Source organism: Chondrus crispus, genomic scaffold, assembly GCF_000350225.1.
Source record: "Chondrus crispus Stackhouse genomic scaffold, scaffold_169, whole genome shotgun sequence".
Classification (NCBI taxonomy): Eukaryota; Rhodophyta; class Florideophyceae; order Gigartinales; family Gigartinaceae; genus Chondrus; species Chondrus crispus.
In genome coordinates this window covers 187,207-207,329 of record NW_005179035.1, presented here as the reverse complement: position 1 = coordinate 207,329, position 20,123 = coordinate 187,207, and the positions used below count along the sequence as shown (strand labels likewise).

At 52.6% G+C, this 20,123-nt stretch overlaps 9 protein-coding genes; 5 read left to right on the top strand and 4 right to left on the bottom strand.

Moving 5' to 3' along the window:
- Positions 1-250: 250 nt before the first annotated feature.
- Positions 251-649, bottom strand: CHC_T00003022001 (hypothetical protein). Its single transcript, XM_005714065.1, has one exon. It carries the CDS (start codon positions 647-649, stop codon positions 251-253), a length of 399 nt encoding a protein of 132 aa, XP_005714122.1.
- A 74-nt stretch (positions 650-723) lies between these two features.
- CHC_T00003021001 (hypothetical protein) lies at positions 724-1,026 on the top strand. The gene has a single exon (XM_005714064.1). The coding sequence runs from the start codon at positions 724-726 to the stop codon at positions 1,024-1,026; it is 303 nt and encodes a 100-aa protein (XP_005714121.1).
- Positions 1,027-3,662: 2,636 nt separating this feature from the next.
- Positions 3,663-5,731, bottom strand: CHC_T00008748001 (Translation initiation factor eIF4, subunit A). XM_005714063.1 is given in 4 exon segments: positions 3,663-4,204; positions 4,205-5,480; positions 5,687-5,697; positions 5,698-5,731. 2 exon segments carry the CDS (start codon positions 5,695-5,697, stop codon positions 4,205-4,207), a joined length of 1,287 nt encoding a protein of 428 aa, XP_005714120.1. The 5' UTR covers positions 5,698-5,731; the 3' UTR covers positions 3,663-4,204.
- Positions 5,732-7,187: 1,456 nt separating this feature from the next.
- On the bottom strand, positions 7,188-8,657 carry CHC_T00003020001 (hypothetical protein). XM_005714062.1 is given in 2 exon segments: positions 7,188-7,466; positions 7,467-8,657. The coding sequence occupies 1 exon segment, from the start codon at positions 8,655-8,657 to the stop codon at positions 7,467-7,469; it is 1,191 nt and encodes a 396-aa protein (XP_005714119.1). The 3' UTR covers positions 7,188-7,466.
- A 247-nt stretch (positions 8,658-8,904) lies between these two features.
- On the top strand, positions 8,905-9,288 carry CHC_T00003019001 (hypothetical protein). The gene has a single exon (XM_005714061.1). It carries the CDS (start codon positions 8,905-8,907, stop codon positions 9,286-9,288), a length of 384 nt encoding a protein of 127 aa, XP_005714118.1.
- A 364-nt stretch (positions 9,289-9,652) lies between these two features.
- Positions 9,653-11,598, top strand: CHC_T00003018001 (hypothetical protein). XM_005714060.1 is given in 4 exon segments: positions 9,653-10,392; positions 10,393-10,593; positions 10,748-10,891; positions 10,892-11,598. The coding sequence occupies 2 exon segments, from the start codon at positions 10,393-10,395 to the stop codon at positions 10,889-10,891; spliced, it is 345 nt and encodes a 114-aa protein (XP_005714117.1). The 5' UTR covers positions 9,653-10,392; the 3' UTR covers positions 10,892-11,598.
- Positions 11,599-14,152: 2,554 nt separating this feature from the next.
- CHC_T00003017001 (hypothetical protein) lies at positions 14,153-14,992 on the top strand. XM_005714059.1 is given in 2 exon segments: positions 14,153-14,872; positions 14,873-14,992. The coding sequence occupies 1 exon segment, from the start codon at positions 14,153-14,155 to the stop codon at positions 14,870-14,872; it is 720 nt and encodes a 239-aa protein (XP_005714116.1). The 3' UTR covers positions 14,873-14,992.
- An 894-nt stretch (positions 14,993-15,886) lies between these two features.
- CHC_T00003016001 (hypothetical protein) lies at positions 15,887-17,023 on the top strand. The gene has a single exon (XM_005714058.1). The coding sequence runs from the start codon at positions 15,887-15,889 to the stop codon at positions 17,021-17,023; it is 1,137 nt and encodes a 378-aa protein (XP_005714115.1).
- Positions 17,024-17,038: 15 nt separating this feature from the next.
- On the bottom strand, positions 17,039-19,846 carry CHC_T00003015001 (hypothetical protein). The gene has a single exon (XM_005714057.1). It carries the CDS (start codon positions 19,844-19,846, stop codon positions 17,039-17,041), a length of 2,808 nt encoding a protein of 935 aa, XP_005714114.1.
- Positions 19,847-20,123: the final 277 nt, after the last annotated feature.

Genomic DNA, 20,123 nt, shown 5'->3' with positions numbered 1-20,123 from the left:
AGGGCGCGCGCGCATAGGACGCGCTCGCCGAGCGACACGTAGGGAAAGGCGGGCCCGACGCGCCCCCAACGCCCCGCCCGCGAACGGTAGACGCCGGCACGTGCCGGTCGCCCGCCGCCGCCCAATCTCTTTGCGAACACGCCGCCGCCGCGCCCGCCCCGCATGCGCGTGACGTCAGATCTGCACGCCCCTTGCGCCCTGCGTCTCGTGCGCGCGGATACAGTGCCGCGGCGTGGGGAGGCGCATCTTTTCAAAGTGAGCTCGCCGTCGCCCGCGGCTTTTGAGCCCCCACGCGGCCGCCCGCGGAGGCAACTACGAAGCGGCGGGGAAAACTGGCGCGAGGGGATGACGTTTGCCAACGGCGGGCGGCAACGTTGCATACGCTCCAGCCTGGTTTGTGTTTGAAACGTTTCCACACCGCGGCTGGTTGTCGTGCTGTTGCACTGCGCTTTCCCGCCAGAAACCAATCGCGCATCTTGCAACGGCCGTCGTAGGCCACAGTCGGGACAAAAAAGCGCCGCCGTGCGGGACGCTGTTGCCAACGTCGGGTAGTAAACCCGATAAACAAGGCGTGGATTGTGGCTAAGCCGCAGAACCCGCGCGACGCTGGGGGCCTAAGCCCGCGGGATGAAGAAGAGTCGCTCTTCATACTGTACACTACAGTACAGCCGCCCAAGGGTCAAATGACATGACGTACAAAGGCACCCAGAGAAAGTGCATGCCATGAACGCACCACGAACGCACCACCTTTTCAGTATCTCGCCTCATCAACAACCCCCCTACCGAGACATGATCGCATCCCTACCGCGATTGTCACGGGGCATAATCCCCTGCTGCATCCGTAGCTTCACCAAAGCATCATCTCCATGCCTGCGCTCACATCCCGCCAACTCCACACCCAACATACCCTTCATACAAGCCCTATTTCCGCAAACCTCAATCACGCTTCCCTCGTTGATTACCGTACGTGAAGCGAGTACGGACAGGGCCTCAGGCCCTGTGACCTCCAACCTCAATGTACCGTAGTGCTTTAAAAAGTAACTGTCACACCACACTATACCGTATTAGTCATCCATCACCTGAAACGCACCCATGGAAAAGGGAGAGCTACCTAATTTACACCAAGACCCGATGAGTGCTGCATCGGCAGCACATATGCCGTGCGGTACAAGCACTCTCACGTTACAACTTACAACCTCGTCATCTGCACAAACCCTCTAATTTTCAATTCCCATTTTCATCCATCCCTCCATCCGCGTCCACCATGTAGACCTAGGGTCTCTAGTGTCTACTGTAGAGTGTCTAGTGTCTGTTGGACCTTTGTCCTCATGTGCGGGTTTTATTCGACCTCTTTTATTCTTGACTTGCGCTTCCTTGACAAGAAAGAAAAAGATACCCCCGCCACTGTGCTTGACTTCTGACTTGGGGACAGAAAGAACTTTGTGAGAATTGCATGTTCTTCCTGCTCGTTTTTAGATACGTCTGGAAAAGATGTTTTTGTTAAACCACCTTAAAACCGCACGTAAAATATCTTCGAAACCAAAAACGCCAGTTTAAAAAACGAACAATGTACTCAATTTGCATTACATTCTTAATCTTTCTGTGTATTCAAAGCTGCTATCCCGGAGTTCTGCAAGCCCCAATTGTCTAGAGTGTCCAGTGTCTAGGTGACAAATGACCTCGTATGAGGTCACTTTTCAACTTATTTTTCTCGACTTGTGCTAGCTCAACAAGATGGAAAAAAGATACTCTCGACACGGCAGTTGACTTCTGCGTTGTGGAAGGGTGGAGTTTGGTGAGATCTGCACGTCTTTTCCAGCCATTTTTAAATTGCCCAAAAAGGAGCCTTTTTTGACCAACCTCAAAACGTTTTATGTTGATATCTTCGAAACCAAAACGCCTGTTTAAAAAGTCAACTGATATTTGAAACTTCATTAGATTCTTAGTCTCTCTGTGCATTGACAACCACCATCCCAATGTTTTGCAAGATGTTATTGCCGAGGGCGTATACGTTAAAGAAATGGTGTCCAAACTGACTTTTTAAAGTTTCGATTTAATTTATATATTTTTGCAAAAAAAGCTGGCCTCATACAGTATGAGGTCGAATTGACGGTCGTCTAGACACTAGAGAGACGACAAGCGATTTGCCTCAAATGAGGCCAGCTTTTTTTGCAAAAACATATACATTTAACGTTGTCCGTAAAGTAAACGGGTGTTCCTGGTTGCAGAAACCAAAATAGGTGGGTCGCAAAGTAAATTATAAAACTGGAAATCCAACCACGAGTTTTTCGCCTTCTCGATGTCATCACCAACCTGGAAGGTGGTTCAATCCATCCTCACATGGCTTTTTGTCAGCCGCAACCAGTATGGCCGGTGACTGAGTTTCTTTGTGCGCGTTAGGGGCAGACGAGGAGTCCATAATTGCCTTTGAAAGGGGTTGGCGGGGGGTGTGTGACGTTGTGTGAAGGGCGCGGATGGTGACAAGAATGGTAGTGGTGTTGTTGCGGTTGGAGGCCGAAGTGCTACAGAGGCTGTCAAAACTCACGTCAAACTCACATGCAGCGTGGTTTCAGAGGTCCTGTGAGTTTTGTAAAAGGCGCTGTTCGAAAATATTTCTGCCAGAAATATTGATCGAACTCGTTGTAAAAACACTTGTTTTCCCGACTTTGCGGACAACGTTATTAAATCGAAACTTTGTTAAGTCAGTTTAGACGCCATTTCTTTAACGAACATGCCCTCGGCAATAACGTCTTGCAAAACATTGGGATACCAGATGCCAATACATAGAAAGAATAAGAATGCCATGAATTCAATACCCGGTTGACATTTTAAACAGGCGTTTTGCCTTCGAAGATATCTACACATAACGTCTTGAGGTGTGTCAAAAGGGCTTCATTATAGGCATTCTTAAAATGGCTGGAAAACACGTGCAGATCTCACCAAACTCCAGTCAACTGCGGTGACGAGAGTATCTTTTTCCTTCTTGTTGAGCGAGCACAAGTCGAGAAAAAATATGTTGAAAAGTAGCCTCATACGTATGTGAGGTCTCTTGTCGTGTAGACTCTAGCCCTATCCTCACTACATTTCTTATCACATTTCCCAAGAAGCGAAACCCACCGATGCTGCCGCCTAACCTTCCTACTCTCTTCTTTTCCTCCTGTTCCTTCTCCTACACGGATCTACCATCCCCCACAACAACATGTGTGCAGCACAGGCAACATGACTTGACGTATCTGTGTTAACGCTTCCAGCGCGCACAACCTCATCCCGTCACCTATTTCAACGCCCCTTTTGCTGTAGGAGGACTAGCTAAATGGCCTTCACGAGAAGCCGAGGTGAAGCCGGTCCGTTAACAGGCAGAATATTCCGCGTCCGGCAGACCTGAGAGATGCGCTTGCGTATCAGCTGAAGGCAGATTCTTCGCCTGCAGTTCAGAAATGTGTGGGTGTCAATCAGAGGCTGATACATGACACAATTGGCAAGGCAGCCCCACCCCCTCGGGGCCAAACCTTCGAGCGAAATTCGACGGCAAGGATCCTCGGAATGGCCCCACACACAATCACGCAGTCTAACGGCGCAATGATTGCTACAAGCATGTGCCCTTCTGGAAGCTGTAAGATTTGCAGCTCTAGCTGCTGTTTCTTATCTACAACAGAACGAACAACACTGCACAGAGTACCGTGGTCCCGGTCAGAGAATTTACGTGAAAGGTCATAGATCTGTTTATTTCCTTGGCTCCGACTGTACCATTGCGAAGCTCGGCTGCTCTCAACATATCTAGGGAGCTGGCGAAAAACGAGTGCGATTGAGTGTGGTGCCAAAGCTTTTGGACGACACTTAGGGTGAGTCCGCCATGCGACCTGCAAGGAAAACACGCAGTGCCAGTGCTGGTGTACTGGATACCATCCCTTTCGGTGAACTTCTTAACAATGCCACTCACTTTTCGATTCACAGAGGATGGTTTTGTTTTGGCACGCAGATATCCTATTGCGCATACACATGCCTTCTCTGCTTCTGGCGTGAGAAGGAACACAGGAGCACGAAAACAAGTCATGGTACCTTTGCAAGTTTGACAAGCAGAAGAAACGAGAACAGTGCAAACATGGGACGGGACGGCGGAGTCAAGCAAAGAGCCGAGTGGGTAGATGAAGAAATCTCGTTTCATCTAACTCTCTCTTGATAGGTTTAGGATAAAAACCGAAACCTAGAACAGATCAGCCACATCCATGGGCATCTCTTCGACGTTAGTGTTGTAGAATTGCTCGATCTCGCGCAGGACACGAACATCAGTGTCAGTCAAGAAGTTAATGGCGACACCCTTGCGGCCGAAACGACCGGAGCGACCAATTCTGTGAATGTAGTTCTCACGGTTTGTCGGGAGATCATAGTTGATAACGAGGGAGACCTGCTGGACGTCAATACCACGGGCGAGGAGATCGGTAGTCACGAGTACTCGAGAGGAACCAGTACGGAATTCGCGCATAATGGTGTCACGCTCCTTCTGCTCCATTTCTCCATGAAGCATAGAAACGGTGAAGTCCTTCTCTCCCATCTTCTGGGTGAGCCATTCGACCTTGCGCCTCGTGTTGGTGTAAATGATGGCCTGGGTGATCGTTAGCGTCTCATAGAGATCGCACAAGGTGTCGAGCTTCCATTCCTCCTTCTCGATACCGATGTAGAACTGTTTGATACCTTCGAGGGTAAGCTCATCCTTCTTGACAAGAATCCGGAGCGGTTCTCTCATGAACTTGTCCGTCATCTCGAGCACATCCTGGGGCATGGTGGCCGAGAACAAACCGACTTGGCAGCTGGCGGGCATGAACTGGAAGACGTCATAGATCTGCTCCTTGAAACCGCGAGAAAGCATCTCATCAGCCTCATCGAGACAGAAAGTCTTAATGGAGGTGGTGCCGAGGGCGCGACGCTGAATCATGTCAAAGACACGTCCTGGGGTTCCGACGACGACGTGAGGGGTCTCATTTTGGAAGATACGGATATCCTCGTTAACCATGGTACCTCCAATGCAAATATGGCAATGGAGCCCCATGTAGTCACCGAGTGCAACGACGACCTTTTGGATCTGCTGGGCAAGCTCGCGAGTCGGGGCGAGAATGAGGGCCTGAACCTTGTGAACCTGAGTATCAATGTTCTGGAGGATACCGATAACAAAGGTAGCGGTCTTTCCCATACCAGACTGTGCCTGGGCGATGGTGTCGCGGCCTCGGATCATGGGCATAATGGCCCGTTGCTGGATGGCGGAGGGCTTCTCGAAACCGTAGGCGTAGATACCACGCAAGAGTTCGTCGCGGAGATTCAAGTCGTCGAAGGTCTCATGAACCTCCGTGTAGTTGGTAGAAATCTCGCCAGCGCCTTCATTGGAGGTCTGGACTTCGTCACCCACCGGGGTTTCGGCTTCCGGCGAAGTCTCAGGGGCAGTCTTCGCGGGTTCCTCCGCAGTGGGTGCTTCCGTGAATCCATTACTGAGATGGCGCAAAGAAGGAGAGGACCGCGACGAAACGTCGAGAGTGGAAGGGGAGAGTCAGTGTTAGTGCTGTGCAAGGCGAAAACAGATGATGAGGTGCAAGAGTGACAGGACAGAGACATAATGGCTGTGGGGTATCACGCGCAAATGTCGCCGCAGTGTTCGGTTCAACAGCGCGCGGGGAACGGAGAGAAGGGAGCGTACCTATCAGCCATGATTGCAAGAAGAAAGGTGACTTTTAGTGAGTTGACTGTTACGGAGAAAGAGTGTTTGGGCGGGGTAGGGTGGGTAGGGTGGGTAGGGTGGGTAGGGTGGCGTTATTGTGGACGGCGGATGATGACGACGGTTATGCAGGCGGGAAGAGTAAACAGCTTTAAGAAGGACGGCGGAAAAGTAGTTATTTCGAACGGCGGGCGGCAAACGACGGGGCAGGCGGAGGGGGTATCGGGGCATAGAAGCGTGCAAATGGCACCGGCTGGCAAGTAGAAAGGCCATAATCGGGGCTCGGGGACCCCGAGTGGGTAAGAAACGCACAATTCATTGGGCGAGGTTGGCACTTGCGGACCATCGGGACGGGGGTTGGGGCGTAGAGACAGCTGGAGGGCGTCGGATATGCCCCTGCGATGGTCGCCGGCGGGCGGCGCCCGCCGTCGTCCACCAAAGCACGCGAAATCGGTCGCCATTGCCTCCTCATGCGCTGTGACAGCGCCGGCCGGGGGCCCTGCTTCGGTGGCCAGCACCACCCCACGGCCTTCACTGCCGGCACCACTGGTTCGCCAGTCGATCCCCAGTGTGACGCTTGGCGCGGCACCATTCGCTGCATCGGGATCAACGGCCAACCAAATCGGCCAAAATAAGATCATTCAGTCGCATTTTGCGCCTGACAGTACAGTACTGTACCAGGGATGCGCCTGGTCCGATGTAAAGCGAACCCGATCAGCACACTTCGTGCATCGCTCCAGGGCATCATCACGAGTGTACTGTACGATTTCCACCATCACACGAATATCATTATCCCTTTTCTAACCTTTTCTAAAAACATTTCTAATTCGACTAAACTCGAAAATTATCTGCCGTGATACACGTGTAATCGCGTTTTTATCTTGATCTGTAATATGACCTCCCTCTTCAACACACATGTCTTGTCGTGCATCACGAGCTCTCCGGCCCGCGGAAAACGCCCTCAGTTCTCTTCACCTCAACCCCAACGCCAGTGCACCAAGCCTCGTCGCCTACCCCCTGCCACGTCCCTGAAACCACACCGCCTCAAATCCGAGAGTCTGTCCCTGCCCCCCGTCTTCCCGCCCACCCCACCAAACCATGTATGCCTTCCTCTCCCCCTTCCCCGCTCCGAACCGCCTCCCTCTCCGGACCCTGCGCCACCGGCCCCCTCGCTGCGCGCTAACCCCCCCGGACGACGAAGTAACCGTGCGTTTCAGGCGCGACACCGGCGACCAAACCATGGGCTCTTTCTTCTCCAACACCCCCGTCTCTCCCTCCACCCCCCGGACCCCCAACGAACGAGTCCTCTCGCAAGTGCGCGATACCATGCGTCGCCTGGGCGTCGAGCCCGAAGAGACCTCGCCCCCGCCGCCCAAGTTCGTGCCCATCGACATCTCCCGCGTCAACCCCCTTAACGCTTACGTCGGCGCGGTGGGCGCCGCTGCAATATCCTACGTCGCCTGGGAAGTGCTCAATTTCGTCATTCGTTTTTTCTTGACTCACCCGCTCACCAACGATCTTTATGTCGTGCAGAGGCTGGGGGCGGTAGTTCGAACTGGTCTCGTTTGTTTATTCGCTCTGGGGAGCGGCATTTCGGGGGTGACAGCACTCGGGTTGTTCTTGCTGGGCGTGAGGACGACGGCCGGGGCCATCACTGGTGAATTTCGGAAGAAGGACGAGTCAACATCTCAGCAGCAGTAGACGTTTGGTTGTGCTGCACGAGATAAGAAGGCCCCACGCTCATGTCAAGATACAAAATTCATTATTGCTGCTCCGTTAATATCCGCTCCAGCCTGGTCCAATCCGCCCCATTGCTCGCCGCAACGCCAATGCCCGACCCCGTCCCCTTCTCCGCATCGTACTCACTCCCCCGTCCCCTATAGTACAACCTCATCTGGTCATCATCCATCTGCACTACGCTTGGATGGGACACTCCCTTACAGTCCCACGCCTCGGCCTCCCCAGGCTCCAACACAACCTTAAGGTCACCCCAAGTCTGACAATCGCTCGACTCTGCCATCGCAATGCGATGCACACCCTCTCCGTCCACGCATTCCACAAAGATCACGAATCTTCCGGCCGCCCTCTCCACCACGCAACACCGACTCACGCCTCGCTCCGCAAAGGCACACCCTTCCCCAGTGATAACCGGTTCGTTCTTCGCCCTCTCAAACCGTAGCCCGTCCTTCGATATCGCCTGCCCTATCGCAAACCTACCTCTCCTCTCATCAAAGCTGAAGTAATGCATAACGTACTTGCCTGCATTGCTTGCCCCCGTCTTCGCCCTGACCACGCAAGGCCCCGCAACAAATAGCTCATCGAACGCGCCTTCGTCACCACGCTCCAGCACAGCGCCCGATGGATGTTCGCCCTCAATCCTGGTAAAGTGCTCACCATCCTTACTGATGGCCACGCCGATGGCCATACGCGCGCCTGCAAGTTCTGCCCCTCCCACGGTCACTTTCTCTGCGTTTCCGCCTCCATAGTACATGAAGTAGACGCCGGCGTCGGCGCGCACCATGTCGTTACTGTCAATGGAAACGGAGCCCAGAGAGAGATGGACGGTGTCAAAGGTCCACCAATCGTCGTTCGGGGCGAGGACGGAATGAGCTTCCAGTGGGCCTTCGACGCGGTCCCACGTGATGCCGTCGGAGGAGAGGGCCAGGCCAACGAGACCGTGGGACGTGCCGGGCGGGGCTTTCGCGGAAGAGGCCCAGGTGAGAGGGCGTCCGGCGTACCACATGACGAAGCGAGCCCCCTCGTCAGAGAGGTAGCGCTGCACGGCGGCACCCGATATGGCGCCGGAGTCAAAGCGAGATGGGATGGGGGACGGGGGGAGCACTAGGCCAGCGGCGGCGACTGGCGAAGCCGTGCATACCAGGGAATGACGGGAGACGCATGGTCGGGGCCGAAGGCGAAGGAGGGGAGCGGGAAGGGAGAAAGCGAGAGACATGCCACGAAGAGGATAGGGGAAACGCCTTACAAGGGGATGCACGTGTCGATGGGGGTGGACGGAAGGCGGTGGTTGATCTCCGGCGTCAGTCCCTGCGTCAGTCTCTGACGATGCTATAGCAGGAGATTGAGCTGCCGTGAGTTACAACGAGGCCACCTGTGCACGTGTGGAGCAGATGTATTGGGAAAGGGACGTGTGTCGAGAGATGGTTGGTTGAAATTGGATGGGGGTTAAATAAAGTTGAAATATGAAACGGGTGCACTGTGCACTGTCCGTTACGACAGCTTTTAGTGCGCGGTGGTCCTCCTGTCATACTGCCCGCCTCCAGCACTCGTGTCCCCGTCCCAACATCGCGCCCTCCACCACCCTCATCCCCACCGCACGTCCCTCCCCTCCCTATTCTCTCACACGCGCGCTACCATGTCCGTCGAGATCACCTTCCGCACCCTCAAGGGCGCCAGCTTCAAGCTCATTGCGCCCCCCGCAGAGACGGTTCTTGAGCTCAAGAAGAAGGTCGGCGAGCAGCAAAAGGTCGAGAACTATGCGGGCTTCCGTCTTATCTACAAGGGGAAGATTCTCGCCGATGACGCCACCGTCGAGTCGGCCGCCATTACATCCGCGGGCTTCGTAGTCGTCATGCCTCCAAAGAAAACCCCCGTCAAGCCGAGCGCGGAGGCACCTAAACCTGAGCCGGCGAAGAAACAGCCTGCCGAGGACAAGGGCGCCCCATCCGCTCAGCCCGCCGCGGCGTCCGAGCCCCAAAGTAGCACAGCTGCAGCACCAGCGGCACCGGCCGCGGCACCGACCACGGCACCGGCCGCGGCACCGACCGCGGTACCGGCCGCGGCACCGGCCGCGGCACCGGCCGCGGCACCGGCCGCGGCACCGGCCGCGACACCGGCCGCATCCTCCGGCGAGCAGTCGGCTGACGGTGCCAACTCTCTCGTGACTGGCGACGAGTACATCGCCTCGGTCCGCCAAATTTGCGAGATGGGCTTTCCAGAGGCAAAGGTCAAAAAGGCATTGCGCGCCGCGTTTAATAACCCGCAGCGTGCTGTCGACTATCTCTTCTCCGGTATCCCTGAGACCGTCGTGCCCCCCGCCTCAGCGACCGCGCCTCGAGTTCCACCAAGGGCAGGGGACCCTGCGGCAACCGCCCCGCCAACGGGGAATGCAGACCGCGCACCGCCGTCAGCTACCCCGTTCAATATGTTTGAAGCGCCACCTGCGGGTGGTGGTGGAGGCCAGGGTGCCCCAGGCAACCTCGACTTTCTGCGCGGACATCCCCAGTTCAACATGATGCGTAGGCTCATTCAAGCCAACCCATCCGTACTGCCGCAGCTGTTGCAACAACTCGAAGTTCAAAACCCGTCGTTGCTGGCCATGATAGACGCGAATCAAATCGAGTTTACAAGGCTTATCAATGAACCGCTGAGAGAAGGAGAGTTAGGGGGCGATGAGGCGTTGGAACAGGCGGCGCAGGCGATGGCGGGCGCGGCAGGGCTCGCGGGGCAGCCAGGAACAGACCAGGTCATGGTTTCGGAGGAAGAACACCAGCAAATTGTGCGCTTGTCAGAGCTGGGGGCGTCGATTGGGCTCGAGGAATCGGATGTCGTCGAGACTTGGCTTGCTTGTAACCGAGACGAAGACCTTGCCGCTAACTATTTGGTTGACCACGCCGAGGAGCTGAGGGCGGATTCTCAACGGAACGCGCAAAACTCTTCAAATCCGTCTAATGGCCCAGGTGCGGGCGATGGTGGTCCGCCGTCGTGAGGATTTGTTTTATGCGTTTCGCGCCGCAGAGTCCTTTCTTTCCGCTATCTATGGCCACAGGCCGAACACTCTGTTCTTCGCGCCGGGGCGCCGAGGTGGGGCAATTTTCTCGCCAGACGTATTGGGTGCGAGGCTGTCAACCAGTACAGATATATTCTTTGCGGTATGTATGCACCTGTTGTATTGTTTTGGTGGGAGCGCGGCACAAGACTGGGCGAGAAGATAAGGCATATCGTTTGCGTCTATCTGATGGCTAACTTGTTGCCCTTCTCCTCGAGCCTTTCGAGGTTATGCGTATATGCTATGGCCACGAGCAGAAATGCCAGCGTAGTGATGAGGACAATTACAATCCTCTTCATCTGCCCGTCCCGGCCCCTAGATTGGTAGGAGATCTTCCACTTAGTGACCCCCCACTTGGAGTGGTGTTGTGGCCACACCACCGCATGGGCGTTGGGCATTAAATTCTTCCAGGTCCGAACGCCATGTGCTCCTCCCATGGCCATCTCTTCAATGTAGTTTGCAATTCTGGTCAACCCAAACATGCAAGAACATGACTGGAGTGATAAACCTCCTGTTTGCGGACACTGGCTACACACGTGCGTCTCTCTACCGTATCTACCGCCGTATGTTACCATAAAGGTGTTGCCTGGCGTGGGAATGAAGGATTGCTTCCCACTAAAAGCACTTTTACCTTGGCCTCGGGTGCTGTCCACCCCAGTTGCCTTGAAGAACGTGGAATCTTCGTAACTGTGAAGACCATTCCACAGGAGCCTGGTCCCGTGTACCTGAGGAATCAAAATATCCTGTCTTCCGCTGTCGTCCACATCAATGAAGGCTGCACCCAGCGGGTCTTCAATGCCATCTAGTATTGGACTTTCTGAAGCGCGTATATACTCAAGCACTTCAAGATCGTCGACAGATTGATAATGATAGGAGCCGGTAATTGAAAGCAATAATCTATTGTAGAAGCGGTTAAGGCCTCGAGAACCTGGAAACCACCCTTTTCGGCCGCGGAATGAGCTAGCCTCGAACAGATTCAACGTCCCAGTTTCTCCATTCAGGAGCAACATATCGGCTCTATTGTCGAAATTGAAATCTCCTACTCTGATTGTGCTTTGCATGCGATGAATCCCGACCAAAGTGTCTGGTATATAAACGTTTTCCAGTGCAACTTTTGTAGAGTAATGCCAGGCTGGATCTACTGCGCAGAGGTTTGCTTGTGAGCTGTGGCTGCGGACGTGATACGATATGCGCACTTCTGCGTCATTACTGTTCGGTACTCCAATATCGATCGTTCCGTCTCCGTTGAAGTCTGCAAAACATGCTTTCCCATCACCTCTTGCATCACTCCACACTGACTCGTTCAGAAGGATGAAACGGCTATTATCGTCTGGTAATTTCAGCTCCGGAAAGCTTTTGACATGAGCTTTCCTATATTCCTTCCCAGACGTCCATGTCCCCACTCTCCTGTTCTCAAGCCTGCCATTCAGCCAAACTTCCATTCCGCATTGGGTAGTAACGACCAAGTCAGGAAGGCAGTCCCCGTCAATGTCAACAAAAGCATGAGAGTTGGATGTTACTTTCGGGAAGCATGTTTCATCCCTTAATCTAGGTCTCCACGTCTTCCTTAGGAATCTCCCAGCTTTATCATTAAGATAAAACACTCTTTCTTGCTCGACAGAAGTAAAAAAGACATCTGGGTGAACGTCATCATTTACGTCCAATATCAAAAGATCCGGAGTAATGCCTGGCAGTATTTGCTCCAGGCGCACACACCCGGTACCATCACCACGTAGCAACGCGCCTGTAAAACTACTGTTTGGTAAACGAATGCTGAGCAATATATCAATGTAGCCGTCGGAATCCGCATCCAACGTAGCTGCCGAGGCAATAGTTGCCTCGCAAGAAAGTTGTATCACTTCATCAAGAGAAAATACGCTGTGGAAAGTTGTACGGTTGCACTTTGAAACAGGATGAAACGAATACGAATGGTGATCCCAAATCAATACCTCGATGGCCCTGCTTCCTCGAGCGTACTGACCCACTATTAAATCAGAGTATTTGTCGTTATTGAAATCAGCTATAGCGAAAGCTGTCCCATTGTAATCTCCTAGGCCTACGTAGTCTGATTGGTCTGTTAACCATGGTTCCCTAGACATCGGACTAGAATTTGTTTCGGGTGGGCTTCGTTCAGTATCGTCATCTGTCGATTCACTTGAAAAACGAAAGTTAGTTGCATCTGACCCTCTTAGAGAACAGAGAATGAAAACGTATGCCATGGCATGCAAGAACAGGAAACCTTCCCTCATTCCGATGGGGGGTTTGAAGAAGCAGAAACTGTATATACGTTTGATCTGAACCCTGTATTTTTGCCTGCAGTTCAACCATATTCATTTACAAGAAGGGTGAGTGAGTCTACATTCTAGAGTCATTACAGTTTTCGATTATTCATCTAGGCTTCGGCGCTCAGAGCGGGAATTGGCGAAAGCAGAAGGCTGGCCGTAACGTAGGGTTTGTGCAAATGTTTGATGCAGGTACCGAAAAAACACAAGAAATTCATTGAATTGTAATGACGCGCACCTCTCTACTGCGTGTCACCTTCCATAGTCTAATTTGTTCCTCTCACTCACACAACGGTACAGTCGGGTCGAATCACGGACATCTTTGCAATGCGGAGAGGAGAAATACTCTCCATCACTAAACAAAGACAAGAATAAAACAGAAAATTTAGTTCTACGTCATTTCTCTAGTCTTTCCAGTACGCTGCATCGAGTTACCACGCAGAAGTCTCTCTGACCATTGAAAGGGTGCAACGCAAAATCCAAGCGCTCACAGCAATAAACAAATGTCGTCTTGAAAGTCACTATTTATTTCGAGAACCAACGATGAAGTGCATCCTTTTAATCCTAGATACACTATCTGTATAAAACGCTTCAATGATACTATAGCATGTGAAAAGCGAGCTTGGTATCCAGTTTCAAAGTGACACGGAAAAAGAGCAGCATATAATGCTGCTGCACAGCGCGTTGCAATGCATCGTCCCTCTCGATACTTCATAGCCTCACGAAACGTTCCTCGGTCAACTCATCAAGACGATTTGATAAGCCTGCACGTTGTTCTTCTCTTGTCCAGTAACATTACAAGGCCATCCTGATTCTTGCCGTAGAGAAACCCGAAGGACATCTCTTTTGGGTACAGTCTTCAGTCCATGCATTCTTGCTTTGCTCGCGTCTCACTACTGATGGGGAATGACCAATGCAGATAGAATGCGATCTTGAATTTCTTCGTTGACAAATTTCGAGTCTCCAAACCTATCGGAATTGGCCACGTGCTTCAGAAATGATCGTTGATGTTTTCATCGGACTGGTTTCGCGAACCAGCATGACGTTCTGTCAGAGAGAGAAGGTCGGTGAGTTTCTCTATCCTCGATTGTTGTCTCTGGTTGGGTTGATCAGCTTGGTACGGTTGGTAAGGTGCGGGATTCACGTTTGCGCCCCCTGATTGAAGTGGAAGAAAAGCTGCGTTTCTCTGAAAAAGCACCGCAACCTTTTCCAAGTTTGCTCTCGACGTTTCCTGTGAGCATAACTGAGGTCAGCTTGATTATTCCAGTCTCATCAGTGCTTATGCAGTGACGAACCTGTGCGGCCTGCGTGACCATCTCCCTAGCGAGATTTTTTGAAGCACCTTATTTTTCCCTGTAGAAGAGTGTCACCCAATCCACAATGGCATTCGCTCCTCCGCTGAGACCTCCACTTTCAGGACGAACCCGAACGAGAGAAGGGGACTTCCGCTGCACACGTCATGGAGACAAGGAAATGCGCTACCGAATGACACTATCCGGAGCGCCTGATTCCAAGAGTGCATCCGTCCCGAATGATGAAAGCAAGGTGAAGGACGACACGCCGCCTTCCTACTGTCGTTGCTGCGCGTCAGAAATGGTCGAGCGAACTCCCCCAGGCGATGAACGGGTGAGGAGCGTTTGTCCGAAATGCAATCACATTGCATATGAAAATCCGAAGGTCGTTGTCGGTTGTGTCCCGATCTCAAAAGATAGACGTCGCGTTCTACTCGCAAGACGGGCAATTCCTCCTGTGGGGAAGTGGACCTTCCCACAAGGGTTTCTTGAGAATGGCGAGACGGCAGAGCGCGGGGCAGCGAGAGAAGCATGGGAAGAGGCTCGCGCAGAGCTAGACATGAATCCAATTACGTTGCTGGCAGTGTATAACGTCCTGCCAGCACAACAGGTTCAACTTCTCTACAGGTGCACCCTCCTCAACGAAGACACTGTGGCAGCTGGTTCTGAGTCTCTGGTCGTTCGCATGTTTGCATGGGAAGACATTCCTTGGGACGAACTTGCGTTCCCCACCATCAAGTGGGCTCTTGAATACTCATACCAGCATCGAAATAACGAGATTACACAACCACAGCTGAAATTCCGCTAAAGCTGTGACACAAACGTTACCGGTAGTATCAATTTTGACACATCTCTTCTTGTCTTTCATGATTTTGTACGTCGAAGTAGTATGGACAGAGAAAAAATGCATAAAAGAAAAAGTTGCCAAGTAGTTACATATGCTGCCCTGAACTCCTCCCAGTAGGGTACTTGAAGTTGCCAGGCACAGGGGATTATTTGAGCTTTGAAAGGTTTCAAACATGACTTCGAGGTGTGTTATCGGCTGTTGTCACCAAGGAGACATCCGGAAGACTACAAAAACATGGAGCCATCCTTCTGAGGAGTACCTGAAGCTGAGGCTCACCTCACATTACATCGATTGCAACTCAGTAAATGAAAATGAAAAGAATTGCTTAGACTGCCACGCTAGACTAGTAGTGGGGGTCTGTTCTGCTCTGTTGCGACATAATGTTTGTGATCAGTCCATGCGGCATCACGTTTGTACGTGTAGCTCCGTTCTTTGAAAGTGAACAGTACAGATCTGGGGACCAAACAATTCTTTTGTCCTCTTACACCCCGTGGACCTTTCAGGATGCGTAGAAAGAGGCGTTTTTAACGGTACCATAGAGCAAGGCTGCCACAGAATTCACTCGGTGCAACAAAGAGTAGGTGCTTGCCCCTATCCGTACCCCCCATGAAGTTCGTCATAAAAAATCTCAAAAATATAGGGCCCGACGCCTGCCTTCGAACACCAAGCATCAAACCAAGCATCAAACCATATACTTTTCCCCGCACGTGCTGTACCCAGAATGGACTTTGCTCTCTAGAGGGACGGGGGCTATCCTGCTTTCTCTTGCTCGATAGAACGCCAACAATTTTCTTAGACCTGTGAGGGGATACGCATCGGGCACTTCAAACTGCTGTGATCGGACCTGAAGCCCAGTTCTCTAATACTTTACCCTAGGGCACTGCACGTACTGAAGGACGACTGTAGGCTCAAACCCCGTGAGATACTTCGTCATCTTACACTCTTGACGAGGGGGGCGGGTAAGTACTACTCCAAATGTTTATGCTTGGCACTCCCCATAAACATTTTCCGCTTACTAATCTAAGAGGTTTTCAAGCTGCAAGACCACGTAGTATTGAGATTCAAGGACTGAAGCTGTACTCACAGACGTGCATGAAGAACAGATACCGACGTTATTGCTCAACCGCAAATGTACAAGACCTGCCCAAAGAGCGTCCCGGTTTCACTCGTAGGTCATCTGATTCATGGGATCCAGAGGAACTGCGGACACTGCCTACGCATCTACGACCAGTCCAGGGTGAAACATTGGACCTGATTCTACGGCAGAAGGCCTATTTGCTCCAGTCGCGTCGAGGGTACCGAGCTAACGTTGATTCTCATATTTTGGCGCTTTTCGCATTTGGAGAGTACCGTCGCGTGCCCACAGGTAAACCTTCGAAACCTGTTCGAGTTCTTGACCTTGGGGCTGGGAATGGTCTCGTTTCAATTCTCTTTGCGAGGGCGCACCAATTGACCAAAGTTCACATGATTGAGCTCCAACCTCAACTTGCCGAGCGTGCCAGACGGAACATTGACCTAAACCGCATCGATGGCGACGTCACGCAATTTGATCTCAAAGACGGTAGATTGCCTGATGGCCTACGTGGCCGTTTTGATGTTGTGCTGATCAATCCTCCGTTTTATCCCGCCGGATCTCGAAAGTCTCCAAAGAATAGGGAGAAACATCTGGCTCACCAAGAAAGTAGTGCAACCTGTGAACATTTTTTGCGAGCCGCGCACACTGCTTGCGATCGTCAAAACTACGAGGCCTTTATCGCAATCATTCAAGACAGAAACGAATTACCCCGCGTGAAGAAAGCGATTCTTCAAAATGACCTTGGTATCAGTGAGTCAAGGGAAATGATACATGTGGACGGGGAGGAACCTTCTCGCATACTCTTGAAGGTTAAAACCCGAGCGAAACAATCTAGGTCCTCGCAAGCTGGGAGCAATTATGGCGATCGGTCGTGTACGGATCTTCTCGGTTTCGATGCTGAGTTCTCGCCTTCTTTACCTCCACTAGTTCTTTTTCCGAGTCTCGGCGCTCAAAGTGTTTATACGGAGGAGATAGAAGAATTTCTAGATGGCCTACCCATACCATCATTGCGCATTGGGCGCTTGCGAGACACATGAAAACAGCACTTTCTTCTACTCCCGGCCTGGACCCCAGCCATGCGCCTTTCGTTCTTCTAGGTATCTTTGGTATGGCATTCCGTCTGCGAGCTGTGTCAGCGCTTCTCCGGTCAAAAGTTCCACTGTTGCCGTAAATCCAACCTCATTGTATCGCTGCATCCATGCATCTCGAAAAAGTTCGATGCCATGCAAGAGGGAATTGCAGAGATCGCTTCTTCTTCCATCTGGCAGGGCACTAATTCGGAGAGGGCTTTCTCTGAAGCTGTTTGCGAAATCCATGGAGTTTGCTGAGGATACCGAAAACAGAGAAGCACCAAGCCTTGCTGATACACCCATCAAGATCGCGGCAACACGCATTTCCAGCACGTCAGTCCGCTCTGCATTTCCAACATATGATGAAAGGGCATTTTCGATTCTTTCAGCTCGCTTCAAGGCCTTGCGCAGGCCCAGATATGTCATCTCTTCTATTGCAGAAATGGAATTTCCTCTGCGATTTGTAAGCAGTGAAGAGAGAGCCTTCCCAGTGCTATCACCTGCAACGAGGTGGAGGTCACCAAGAGATAGAGCTATGTTGCCAAGGATGCCTTTCTCAGTAGGGTCCCCAAAAATGTACATATCGTACAAGTGAGAGAGTACGTCATCTGGGCCGGAGGATACTCTTCCCACCTCTTGCTTAGCATTCCATGCGGCCCCGGCAAACGGAATCAAGGCTTGGTACAGAAATACGAGCGGTGCGCTGTGTGTTGCTGAACTCGAGTTTTTCATCATAACGCCTACGGCGCCTTGTTCAATTGCGGTTTCCACCGCAATCCATGAACTGTCAAGAGCTTTTGATGTGCACCCTGCAAGCGACTCATTCAAGTATGAGGAAGAGCACGTATAAAACGGCAAACCATATTGACTCATCCGAAGACAGTTTTCCTTGTATCTGTCCTCATCCGCGAGAGTTGTCTCCAGGATGGTAATACATCTAGTAGGAATCTCCGCTAATACACTTGATACCACTGGAGAATCCGCGAGAGTTTCTGGGATTTGGCTCCCGTAGATTTGGAAAGTCTGTTTACCTCTTGAGCGCAGGCCGCGGGTGGCAGCGCGAAGCCTTTCAAAATCGCTGGAGTCGCTTGTTCGTTTCTCGGACAGTTCACCCAGATTGACCTGAGGGCTGTCAAACAAAGTGACAAACTCATCATAGATCATTTCATCCGCAACTCGTTTTTTCCTTTGTGAGGATCTGGAGTGATGGTCACCGTTTCCGTTTGTGTTCCCATCACCGCTTTCCCGTCGTTGCTCAGTTTGGTCACCTAGGGAGACGACCGGCACAAGCTCGATAAAATGTTGATGACAGACATTCTGGAACGTCAAGATATCTTCATGTCGCATCGCATCCCTCCCTGACAAGTCACTCATCCTCACAAAGTTGGGGCCCATGTTGAGCTGAAGCTGATTCATTTTCATTTCCCGCGCAAGAAACTTGGCGAGCGCATCAAGCGTTTCGCGTTTCGGAAGCATGTAGCTCGAGATGTCCATGTGCAGTGCCCGCCGTCTTATAGAAGGCCAGTCCGAGATGCGGCAGGTGGGGATAGCCAGCGGTGCAGACTGGTCTTTCGACTTCTCCTTTCTCAACCGGAAAACATTGAACAGGGTCGAGGCACCATAAAAAAGCCCTGGCAAATCCACTCCAACCACGTCTATTCCAAAATCACGGACGGTCAAGTTGTATGCTTGCTCCGCACCTTCCACACCTCTTGCATCAACGCGTAAAAATACCGAAGCAGAAAACTCAAGCGCTTCGCCTAAACCCCCATGACCCCCACCGACAAGCTTGACAGTATAGTCATCTCCAAGCTTCTCATTCCTCATCCAAGTAACAAGCATCCGCGCAACTTGCATGCACTCATTCTCTGCCGACACGGTAACGACCGGCGGCATGGTAAAAAAGCCTTTTGGCGCAGCCTCCACAAACCTCTGCGGCCTTGGCCAAAGCATCTCACCCCATGCCGGCCGTTCCTCCGCCTTAGCTCCTGCTAGTCTGGCCCCTCCTCTCGTGCGTTCTCCGGGAACAAAGTACGGCGTCTCCGGTCCGTCCTCACCTTCTACACTGCCAACCGCGTGCTCGGCAACTTCTCTCTCACCCTGGTGACTTCGATGCAGAGCGCCAAGCAGCTCATCACTCGTGGCGATATCGATTGGGGAACTCCCTTTCTTGTTCTTAAACGACGGATCCGCCCCGGCTGACATAAGCTCCCGCACCACCGCTACATGCCCAGCGGCTGCCGCATCCCGCAAGGGAGTATCCCCCTTGGCATTCGCGGCATCAACATCAACTCCCGCCTGCAATAGCACACGAACAGCCGAAACCTGACCAAACGCGGCCGCCCAGTGCAGCGGCGTATTGACCGCTGGAGATCCATCGGTCTTTCCTACATCCATACCCGCGGCGATCGCTTCGGCGATGGCATGGGAATCTCCCGCAGCGGCGCGTTGGCACACATGGGCGGAGAGCGCCGTCTGCACAGCCTCATCCTCAGCGGCGACGGCGATAGGGGTCTCCCCGCCTGCGTCGTGCTTCGTCAGCGACGCGCCGGCCGCCAACAACGCGCGTGCGACGTCGACATGGCCCCCGGAGAGCGCGGCGTGCAGAGCAGTGCGGGCGTGCGAAGACGAGGAGGGGACGACGTCGTCGACGGCCGCGCCCGCGCGCAGGGCGGAGACGGCGAGGTCGGTGCGACCGAGGGTGGCCGAGAGGAGGAGCAGCTCCGAAGGGGTGGACTGCTCGAGCTCCGCTTCGGTCGGGACACGGATTGGGGGGGAGGGGGCCTTCATGGCGAGAAGGCAGACGAGGGAGAGGGAAGCGTTGTCATGGAGTTGCAGTTTGCGAAGAGGTCTGCTGGTGGGGGAGTGGTGTACCAAGGGTACTGTATGCTAGGGGAGCCCAGAAGGCAACAGAATCTGTTACAGTAACGGATCTCAATCTCTCGGACGGTGTGATACGTCTCGTGTAATTTCGAAACAACCAATCAGAACTCAGCAGTGCGGCTCAATTGGAAGTGAGCAATCTCTGTACTTGCTGACGCTTCGTTTTTCATTCTCACCGTCGGTA